The sequence below is a fragment of the Vombatus ursinus genome, unplaced genomic scaffold (genome assembly GCF_900497805.2).
Source record: "Vombatus ursinus unplaced genomic scaffold, bare-nosed wombat genome assembly UNPS02014867.1, whole genome shotgun sequence".
Classification (NCBI taxonomy): Eukaryota; Metazoa; Chordata; class Mammalia; order Diprotodontia; family Vombatidae; genus Vombatus; species Vombatus ursinus.
The window spans coordinates 3,134,262-3,146,289 of record NW_020954645.1 but is presented as its reverse complement, the minus strand read 5'-3'; the positions used below and the strand labels follow the sequence as shown (position 1 = coordinate 3,146,289).

General features: G+C 36.3%; 1 protein-coding gene across 1 annotated transcript in view; it reads left to right on the top strand.

Moving 5' to 3' along the window:
- The window catches only part of SMARCC1 (SWI/SNF related, matrix associated, actin dependent regulator of chromatin subfamily c member 1), a 167,915-nt gene that overhangs the window by 27,604 nt on the left and 128,283 nt on the right, over positions 1-12,028 (top strand). Inside the window, exons 4-5 of the mRNA XM_027842145.1 lie at positions 7,629-7,710; positions 8,941-9,033. Of these exons, the coding sequence (XP_027697946.1) occupies positions 7,629-7,710; positions 8,941-9,033 (175 nt within the window). The remainder of the gene's footprint in view (positions 1-7,628; positions 7,711-8,940; positions 9,034-12,028) is intronic.

Genomic DNA, 12,028 nt, shown 5'->3' with positions numbered 1-12,028 from the left:
GATTGTCAACAGCTGACTAAACATGCACCCTTTAGCATAAAAACCAATAATTCGCTTTCTCATACTTCTCACATCAACATCACATCAACATCAATTAAGTATCTACTATGTACACACACTGTGCTAAGTGTAGTCAGTTGGCACTCCTTGTAGAATTCATTTTCAGAGCATTTCTAGCGTTGTCCCTATTCTTACCTATCCTTGTTCAAGTGCTTATCATGTGCCAGGAAATTAAGAATGGTTTTTACATTTTTTAAATCAATTTTTTATGTGTTTATTAGAAAATGAAAAAACTACTTTTTATTTTCGGCTAGGCAGTGGGGTTAAGTGACTTGCCCAAGGTCACACAGCTAGTGTTAGGTGTCTGAGACTGGATTTGAACTCAGGTCCTCCTGAATCCAGGACCGGTGCTCTATCCACCTAGCTGCCCCAAAAAAACTATTCTTACTTCACAGGGGACTACAGGCCATGACTTGGCCTTTGGAACATAGTTTGTTGATCTTCTGGTTAGAAAATTCCTTTCGCTTTATAAGGGGGAGGTCTATTAAAAGACTTTTATGATAGTACATGTGAGAAAATAGTGAGGGCCTGAACCGGTGACTGGGTGAATAGAGAGGAGGGGGTATATGCTAGAGATGTTGTAAAGATAGAAACAGCAAGATGTGACAACAAATTGGATGTGTGTGATAAGTGAGCGTGCGGAGACAAGAAGGTTGGTACTACTCTTGACAATAATGGGGAATTTGGAAGAGAGGAAGATGTGGGGGACGTTCTCTGTTATGGACATCATGAATTTGAGATGCTTATGGGACATCCAGTTTGAGATAGGCAAAAGCTGGTTGTTTTGTGACTAAAAGCTCAGGAGATACACAGGTCTGGATGTAGAGATCTGGGAATGTTCTGCATTGATATGACAGTTGAAGCCATGGGAGCTGATGATATCACCAAGTGAGAATGTAGAGGGAAAAGAGAAGAGGGCTCAGGATAGAGCCTTGGAGGACACACTGGAGAGTGAGCATTTTCAGGATGAAGACACCAGTAAAGGAGAATGTGGAGTGGAGAGTGTCAGGAAGACACGGAAATAAGAAAGATTCCAGAAGGAGATACTGATTGACAGAGGCAACAGATTAGGAGCCAGTAGATTAGAGCGACTGGGCATGGTAGAGGGGGCGGAAATCTGTTGGGGAAGATAGAAAGGGAATGAGATCAAAGGTATCACGTACAGGGGCTTGCCTTGAGGAAAATGACTCTAAATATAATTATTAAATATTTAAATACTTAAATTATTAAATACTTAAATATTATTACCCTGTATGAAAGGATAAAGATGAGAAATTCAGTGAATCTGAGATTGTTTTCATAAATGAATCTAAAGAGAAGAAAAGAAAACAGGAGACCTATATAAACGTAGTACAGTAGTAGTACTGAAAACACTGCAGAAGACAACAGAATTTTGATCAAGTATTGTGAAAGATGTTTCAGGGGATTAATGATGGAATACTTCCTATCATTCTTGTTAATATAGAGGAGGTCTTGCAACCTCCACGTCATACACTTTGTTTCCAGTTTTTTGCTACTATTTAAAGAGTAGCTATGGATATTTTGTTATATGTATATAGTACTATTCTTTGACCAAGACATCTATCCCCTCCCTGTCTTCCTAATGGATGAAGAGGTAGTCTTTCTCCTCAAGGTATGCCCCTGTATGTGTACCTTTGATCCCATTCCCTTTCTGTCTTCCCCAACAGATTACCCATAACTTCTCCTTTCTCTCACCCCCTAGTAATTATATCTTCATAATCTCTCCTGTACTTCCTCTTCTCTACCACTGCCACCATCCTGATGTAAGAATTCTTTTCGGGGCAGCGAGGTGGCGCACGGGATAGAGCGCTGGCCCTAAAATTAGGAGTACCTGAGTTCAGATCCAGACTCAGACCCATAACACTGACTAGCTGTGTGACTCTGGACAAGTCTCTCAATTCCAAATGCCTCGCTTTAAAAAAAAAAAAAGAATTCTTTTCAGTATCTTATCTGGTTCTATAAAGCATATACAGCCGTAATAGTCTATTTGACATAGACATAACAGTGTTCTGCTTACAAATCTGTAAAGAGCATTTTTTTTCTTTTTTAGGTCCAATCAAACTAACTGTTAACAATGAATAGCACTTCAATGATTCCTTTTGTTCCTGCAAAGTATTTTGTAGTTAATTATGTAAATCCTGAGCATATTTCAGTAGGTTAACTCTCAGCTATTTTATGTATTTCATAGTTTTTTTGAATGGATTTTCAGTCACTTATTCCTGTTTTTTGTTAATATCTTACCAAAAATCTGATGATTTTTGTGGATAGAGTTAATATGCTGTTATTTTTCTAGAGCTTTTAATTATTTGACCAGAAAATTTACAAAGGCTTGACAAAGGGACGTAGGCGTCCCTGGGCTTTTGTTCTCTATGCTGTTTTTTCTACCTGACAATGTATTTTGTAGGTTCATACTAACACTGACCAATTGATTTGTAAAAGGGTTTCTCACTATAGCAGTCTTCCTTTCTTGTTTTTTGTTTTTTTTTTTGTTTGTTTTAAAGTTTACATGGAATTATCCCCAATTTAGTCACTGATTATGGTCATTGTAACTGCTTTTTTTTTTTTCCCCTGAAAATCCTTCTTAATTTCTCTGATGAGAAAACATTTTTTTCCCTTTCTTTTTATGATCATGGAATTTTCCCTCCTGTATACCAAAATCTTTTGTCAGTTTCTGTGATTTTTTATTTTACCTGTATCTCCTTTCATTTTTACCTAAACTTCATAGCTTGACTTTTAAAGTTGCTTTCAGTCTAAGCCCACCCTTAACTTTTTACCCTTATCTTCCCACTTAACAGTCCCTTTATGGCCTGGAGACTTTAGGATGGGAGGAGAATGGAAGGTATGACTCACCCAAAAGAGGAAGATTATGTTGATAATTTATGGACTACTGGGAATCTGTATTTTTTTTTCCTTTTTCTTCATGGAAGAATGAAGACTATTTGTCACATATTTGATATGCATGGGCTTAGGCTTTTTTCACCTAGCTTGTCTAGACATCCACACTGGAGATAGACCTGGGTATCCTAACTTCTGCTGTGGTGACTGCCCTAGCAGCATATAGAGTTGCATGTAGTTGGTTCACTGGGCTTGAATGGAGGGTACACAAATTTCAGGTTTCTGGCAAGAGGCAGTGGCAAGGGCACATGTGCTATCAACTACCATGGTAGGCATGAAGAGGGGAAATCTGACCATGTGGTGAGACTTGCAGAGTCACCTGTTTATTGAACTAGAAGATGGATCTTCTGGCACCATTACATCATGGAATCCAGTCTTTTTAGTCCTTTGTAGCACAAGCCATGGAAGTTGCTGCTCTTAACAGCTGCTTCAGGAGAAGAGAATGGCACAGAAATTCTATTTTGCATTTACTCATCTATGTATATGCTGTATTCCTTCAATAAAATGCAGGGTCCTATATGGCAAGGTTTTAATTGATTTTTGTTCTGTATCTTCATTGCCTCATACTTTGTAGGCCGTTAATAAATGCTTGATGAATGATGCTCCCATTAACTTCCCAACATAAGTCCTATAGTTTAGAAAATCTTTAAAATTCTTTGTTGCCTAAACATACACATGCATGCACTGAGCTCTTCCTTCCGGAGGCCTTAGCTCATTGTAATTTTCCTACCTGGAATGCTTATCCCTTCATTTTGGCCTGTGAAAACTTACTGTTTTAGTCCTAAGTTAAATAGTCTTCTGCAGAATACCTTGCCTGATCATGCCACTTGGGAGTGATTATTTTGTTGTCCCATATTTTGAATCAGTGAAATGGCACTTAATGACTTATATGGTAGATATATGTACACATGGCTTTTTCTTTTTCTTTTTCTTTTTTTTTTAATGGGAAGGGGCCACACTTTTTCCTAACTTTGTAAGCAAAACACTGTTACATGTAGATAGCCATTTTTACTAATATTTTTGAAGTGAATTGAAAAATCTTGGGCTCTGGTCATCTCACTTATTTTCAGTAGTGTTCTTGTTGCCAGTGTTTCTTTGTTACATTAAAATAGCACTGTTAATTTTTTTTTTTGCTTTCATTTCAGTCATAACTTGTTTCCTCAAAACTGATCAACTTGCTATCTCTTTTTGAATGAATTTAAATTGTTCACATTTACTTGAAAGCTTGTACTGTCATATGTACTTACCACCTTTGACTTTTATTTTTAAAGTTTTATTGATACCTTTTGCTTTTGTATTACATTCATTTCTAAATATTTCCTTTCCCCAACTCAGCGAACCTTCCTTTTTAGCAGATAGCCATATTATATAAATACATGTGTTTTAAAAATAAGTAATATATACAAGTAACATACTATATATAAACATATCATGCTATATTAATATAACAATAATATATTCTCTAAATAATGTAGTGATATACTATATAAATAGTGTAATATATAATACATTATTTATTTTTAAAAGCATGTGTATATATTTTAGGGAGTGAGAGTAGAGTGACCAAACCTGTGACTTTTTCATTCCTAAAGGAACTAACTCCCAGGGAGGAAACTCTTACAATGCAGATAAGCAACTAAGAGTTGTGTTAGAGATTAAGTGATTTGTCTAGGGTCACATAGCCAGTGTGTGGCAGAGGCCAGATTTGACCACAGATTTCTTCTGTCTGAGGCTAGTTCTTTACCCACTATGCTGTGTTATCTCTTTGAGTTCAGTATAAACACTGGACACAGTGCACTGTATCTCATAGTGTAGTCAACATTAAAAACCACTGGTGTCCACCTCTATATCTAAAAGAGTCACATTTTCTGGTTTTTTTAAAAAAATGTTTAAGTCAATCTTCAGTAAATCTGCCATTAAAAACTCATCTCCATTTTGAAGTCTACTCAGATTAAGTTAAAGTGAGTATTCATTTGCTTTAAAAATATTTATTATTGTTGCTTGCTCCCAGATCACTCAAATAAAGGAAAACATCAGAAAGAAGTGTTGCTCTGGGCCATGTGAGGAGAGAATGACATGGTTTGTTATTTTCTCTACCTAGTTCTTCATTTCTAATTAGACGTAGTGTGTTCATAGAGCATGAAATTTGAGTCTTTCGTGGTTTTGGCCTTTAGTGCACAAAATTCCCTTCACCTTTCTACTAGAATTCACATAGACCCACTAGACACTAGGTTGATGAGGAGATAGTCTTCTGTCTTGTGACAAAGAACAATTTAAGGTCAAAAATAGGGAGCTGAGAACAACCCAAGGGAAAAGGGGCCAAGGAAACACTGAGGGGTTGGGGTAGATAAGACATTTGTAGTCATTGGAACCCTGAGTTCCCAAAGTAGTTAGACTACAGATCCTGAATGGTATACATTACCAGTTTTGTAGGCACAGACCTAGGAGTTAAGGAATTGTTCTTTTATGTTCTCTCTAATTGTACGGTCCTGCTTATGTTTAGGTAGTTCGATTCAGCATTTATTGAGTGCCTATTATGTGCAAGTGCTGTGCCCAGCATTGGAATTACTTTAAAAAAAAAAATAGGTCCTGTCCTTAGACATCTGGGGGAGAATATCATATATGCCCAAAATGGTATAGAACATGAGCAAAGACTTCGTGTAAAGAAATTACAGTGGAGAGAGCTTTGGAAGAAATAAGGAATTTGAGGTAAAGAAGATAAATGAGTTAGCTCTGGGGGCCTTCTTGATGGGAAGGGACAGGAGCAAAAATGGAATTTTGAATTTAGGAGACTGCTAGTACAAAGTTTGGCTCAAAGTGCGTAAAAAGAAATAATATGAGGTAAAACTGGAAAGGTAGGTGGGAAACTGATTTTGTGGGGCCTTAAATGACAGGTTAAGAATTTTATTTTTTATGCTAGAGAGAATAAGGGGTCACCAAAAGGCTTTTGAGTGACATAGGTTTTCATTACTTAGGAAAATGGATTATTTTGACCACTTTGTGAACAATTCATTGCAGACCTTAGAGGCAGAAAGTAGGAGGGAAATCAAGTAAACGAAATCCCCACAAGAGGTGATGAGAGCCTGAAATATGATTAGGTACCCATATAAAGGAACAGATGTCAGAGATGTTACAAAGGTAAAATTAACCGACATGGTAGTGATTGAATATGGGAGTTGGTGGTAAAAAAAGGAGAAAATCTAGGATGGGTCCAAGGTTGTGTACCTCAGTGACTGGAAGAAATGGTGGTACTCTCCACAGAAATAGGGAAGTTTGGAGGAGGTGCCAGTGTAAGGAAAAGGTTAAGTTGGAGGTGTTGAGTAGGCATTTGGCAAGAAGGTGTAAAGAGAACCAGGAGAGTTGTGTCATGCCAGCTAAAGGATGAGAGGCACTCAGATATTAGTTGCTAATGCTGCAGTTGTGGTATTTATCAAGGTAGATGAAACAGCATTATCTTACAGATGAGGAAATTGAAGTATAGAGGAGTTGAACGGATTGGAAAAGGATTTATTAAGCACTTAATATATTCTAAGTTCTGTGCTATGTGGTGGAGATAAAAATAAAAAAATCAAATTCTTCCAGGTTTTCAAGGAGCCCACATTCTGATATGAGGAGATAACATAAAGGAAAGTTCTTATTTATGTTGAGTTCATGGCACATGGAAAAGCTGAGTTCAAATTGTGGTATATGAATGTAATGGAATGTTATTACACTAAAAGAAATGACAAAAGTTGATTTCAGAGAATCCTTGCTGATATGAACTGACACAGAACAAAGTGAGCAGAACAGGAGAACAATTATACAGGAACAACAGATTTAGAGAGTACTATAGAAAGAAATGCTATTCTTCTCTAATGATACGGCTATAAAAGAGCCTGGATAACCAGCTTATATGTTTCAGTAAACACAGCAATGCCAGGAATTCAATTCTGTGTGTCCCCCCCCCCCCCCCCCAGGAAAAAGAGAAATGATCATTTGAAACATGGCAGCACCATTTCACATCAGCAGATGAACTGTTAGATGGGAGTTGTGAATCTGTTTTTCTTCTATTGGTTCCTGTCTAGAATAGCTTTTTCACTATACTTGTAGTCTATTCTGTTTAGGATGATAGAGCTAATGAGAGTGGTAGTCTTAATTGGCTTTCCTTGCATTCTGGTCAGCTGGAAGGGCCTTGCTGTGTTCCCTTTGACTTCTTGTGTCTATTTTGTTTCGTGGTAAATCAGGAACAATACTGTGGTAGTGTTTAAGACCCCAGTATAATTCTATTTAAGTGAAGTTGTTTCTAGAGTATTTTTGTCCCTGACTCATCACTTTTCCTACCAAATAACTTTTGACTTTTGTTTTCCTTTTATTTGAGTAGGCTTGATTCCTGCATATCTCATGATAATAGTTGAGTGAAAAATAAAATTATTTACATAGCAAACATCTCAGATCCGTTTGCTATGTACATGTGAAAATATACACATAATGGTGAAATGTACATGTTCATTGTAAATGTTCATTGGTGAGCAAATGATTTATGATGACTTTCTTGGATGTTTTTTTAAATGTCATTTCCTTAATAGATCAATGAAGCTTTCTTGATAAAATTGAACAAAATAGTCTGTTGCTGTTCAAAATAATAAAGTTTTAATTATTTTTTTTACTTTCAGGAGAAGGTTCGACCTGCAGAATCCTTCCCGAATGGATCGTAATGTGGAGATGTTTATGAACATTGAAAAAACACTAGTTCAGGCAAGATACTCATCAACTTTTCAAGTTATATTTAAAACCTAGAAGTTTCATAAGCACACTTTTGCTAGAATTCCAAGATTAGGGCTTTCTTGGAAGAAATTAGAAGTATTTCTGAAATCTGCCTAGTTGGTGTTTTTGTAAAATGTTTGGTATTATAAAAGTTTAAGCAGAGGGTACAATTGTTAAATTATGGTGGGATAATTATAAAATGTATATTCAGTAGCTCTACATGACTTTTTCATATTTGAAAATTTTATGTATACTTACACACTGTGCCCTTGATTACATAATATTTTGTTTTGACATCGTTCTCCCTAATGAGTTAACTGTGGCCAATAATCTCAGCATTTTTAGATTTTTTGGAGGGGCTAGGCAGTGGGGCTAAGTGACTTGCCCAGGGTCACACAGCTGGTAAGTGTCAAGTGACTGAGGCCGGATTTAAACTCAGGTCCTCCTGACTCCAGGGCTGATGCTCTATCCATTGCGCCACCTAGCTGTCCCCATCTTTAGATTTGTTATAAGATTTAGTATAGTCCCCTATACTAGTTGTTTAACAAATAAATGATAACTTTATTTAGTGAAATTTAGTCAGATTTTAGTCAGCACATTGAAGATGAAGATGTATTATCAGTAGGAGAAGCAGAATGGCATAAAGTATAGAGAGCCAGCCATGGATTTTGGAAGGCCTGGGTTCTAGTCTACATAAACTGGTTTTGTGACCATAGGCAAGTCAGTTTCTCTCTCTCAATGCTCCGGGTAATTCTCTAAGAGTATATGTTGTAGAACAATTTCCAATCTGCCTTGGTAGAAGTTGTTCCCAAAACCAAAGGAAATTAGAGGTCCCAACTGGGAACAGGTATTTTCATTGTACTGTACTGCCTTGTCTTAGTGTATTTATTTCCCTTTTCCCTTGGTAAAGAGGATTCAGGCTGTTTTGTTTGTTTGTTTGTTTTTGGTATGAAGGAGACCTAATGTAATTCTTAAACTTCTATTTTTTCCTACAATCAGAACTGGAATAAGAGACTTGGAGCAACACTTTTCCACATGGTGCCTTTTCCACTAAGTCTATGACTACATAATGAGATTGGGATAACCTTTTTTTCCCCCCCAAATAAAATTTTTTTATCTGAATGCATTTATTCTGTACTTGTGAACATTTGTGGGACAACACATAGCTAGATTGCTTTGTACCATTAAACAAAAAATTTCCATTTCTTTTTTCTTCTTTAGAACAACTGTCTGAGCAGACCTAACATCTACCTCATTCCAGACATTGAACTGAAGTTGGCTAACAAACTAAAGGACATTGTCAAACGACATCAGGTAGAAGATTGTCCAGAACCTTTGCATAGTATATCTAATAAGACAGTTTCACAAGTCCTTTCCATGACCTCGTTTGTGTAGGTGTCTGTGTTAAAATGTGAACTGGTGCTTAGGGTCTCTTGTACCAACATAGTTTTCTCCATTCATGTCATATTCTTAGTATTTCATCTTCACTAAGTTTATCAGTGCTGGTACCTTTCACTTAACTCTGGATTGCTTTCTCCTGGAGCTCTAGAAATCATTATGTTCTGTTAGTATCATCAAGGCATCTACTAATGTGTATGATCTGACCTAGAACAGAAAAATTGTAGAGTAGCAAGTGCTATCCAGAAGCAGACTAGTGAAGTAGGAAAGCCCTACCACCTCCAGTTCTCTTTGACCCTTAAATTTACATTTGCTCTACAGTGTTCTATTCTTACCAGTGCTGAAGGGCAGGGAACTTGCTGTAGGAGAAAGAACCCTGCACCAAGGTTCAGGAGGCTCTGATTCCGGCTAAGTCACTCTGTGACCTTGGATGAGTTATTTTATCTCTGGTTGATGAGTCATGTCTGTAGTTTTTGGGCAAGTTAACAGTCTCTCTGTGTCTTAGCTGTCATATCTATAAAATGGATGTAGTACTTTCCCTGCTTGAATACTAAAACTGGACCTTATGATTTCTTAGGGACCTTTGTGTGTTTTTGTTTTAAAAAAAAAAAATGAAACCGCTGGAAGGAATTTTGGAAATCATTGGACAGTGAATCGTAGAGTTATATTAGAGGATTATGTTTTATTAATAACTAGATCTTCTTTTGTCTTCTATAAAACCTTTTACTCCTCTCTGCCTTGTTAGGTTGAGAGAGTACAAGCATTGTGAAAGACAAAGTTAAGAATAAGCAGAAAATTTATTATTAAATTTATATGTATTGTTAGGTTTTTCAGTAGGCAAATTGGCCCTGTTAGCCAGTGGCTCCCTCAATCTGTTTATTTTCTAACTTCATTTCAGTATCGTCACTATAGATGCAGCTTTGAAACCTATGGTGTCCTCAGTCATATTAACATTGCCTTTATGCTATTGTGAATTTCTTTTTAAGTTACAGTGATAGGAAACCAAGAATGAATTTTAATAGGAAAAGTGAATTGCACTGCTGGAATTTGAAGTAAGAGTGTAGCATTGACTAGCCTGATGATATTGTCCTAAAATCATAAGAGGTAAATTGTTTTGACCAAGAGTCCTAAGTAGTCTGTTTTTTGGTGAAGAATTTAGTTTGGGCAAGCAATTGTTAAATAGCTTTTGTTTTCTTGGTGTTTTTTAATTTAATTTTTTTCCCCAATTACTTGTTAAAACAATTTTTAACGTTGCTTTTTTTGTTTGTTTTGTTTTTTGGCTAGGCAATGGGGTTAAAGTGACTTGCCCAGGGTCACACAGCTAAGTGTCAAGTGTCTGAGACCAGTTTTGAACTCAAATCCTCCTGGCTCCAGGGCTGTGCTCTATCCACAGTGCCACCTAGCTGCCCCTTTAACACTGATTTTTAAAAAGTTATTCCAGATTTTATTTCTCCCTCCCTCTTGTCTTCTCCCCTCACTGAGAAGGCAAGCGATTTGATATAGGTTGTACATGTGCAGTATGTAAAACATTTCCATGTTAGTCATGTTATAAAAGAAAACAGACAAAAAAACCCCAAGAAAAAAATAAAGAATAAGTATGCTTCAATCTGCATGTAGACTCCATCAGTTCTTTCTCTGGAGATGGGTAGCTTTTTACATCGTAAGCCCTTCAGAATTGTCTTGGATCACAGTAATCCTGTAGCTCTTGTTTTCTTTTGGTTTCAGCTTTCTTAAAGTACTAGTTTTCTGAAAGTACTGCTGCTATCCTGAAAGAGAGAATGGTTTAAACTTTTAATTTGAATTATATTTTCTGCAAAAATAACCTATGAGTGTTTTAAAGTTGAAAAGTAAGTTTTATCCTTTCTATAGAGATTTAGCACACAGCCTTCTGTACTTGGTTGTTTCTGTACTTGAGATTGTACTTAAAACACAAACCACACCAAGAGCTCTAACTCATCCCATGTTCTTACTGAATAATCTGGCTAAAATTACTTATCTTTTCTTTATTCATATGTTTGATGAAATAACTGGAAAATTGTATTTGAATATGTGGTGAACATTAAGAGCTCTGGAATTAAATATATGAAATAAAGATGCTGTATCATTGTTTTTAAATTTAAACTTTTTCTTTTTCTTTTTAAATTATCATTACATGATTATTATTGAGTCATAAGCACTTTTTTTTTTCCTTCAGTGAGGCAATTGGGGTTAAGTGACTTGCCCAGAGTCACACAGCTAGTGAATGTTATGTGTCTAAGGCCGGATTTGAACTCAGGTCCTCTTGACTCCGGGACCAGTGCTCTATCCATCGCGCCAACTAGCTGCCCCTAAGCTTTTATTTTCTTACATCTTTCCTTACCCATAATAGCAAAGGTGTTAATTTTTACCTCTACTTGTATTGGATGCCTTATTGCCTCGTGTTTTACAGGACTTTCTTAATATAGGTGGTTTACATTTTGTTAATATGAGTTAATGTAGGAATTTCACAAGCCTTGAGATAATTTATCCTTTTTGCCATAATGTTTTCCTTTGTTTAACACTCTTTTGGGAAGATGTTCACAATGTAGTTCTTGTGTATGTTATTTATTTTCTATTTACTGTCTTGCAGGTACAAAAATAATTATATTAAGGCTACAAAAATGGTAGCAATTTCCAAGTGATGATGAAATGGTGAAAGCTTGTGTTGTCTTCAGAATATATAGTATTACTTAGGTGGAAAATTATAGAATTGATTTCTCTTTGAATGTTTATTGGTGTTTCAATCTTTAAACATCACTGTCTCTTCCCAATGGCTTTGTTCCACCTTCCCCACTGAGACCCCTTCCTTATAACATAGTACAATGAAGCAGAATAAATCAACATATTGACCATGTCTGAAAATAAATGCTTTACTGCATACTTTCTGTCCAGT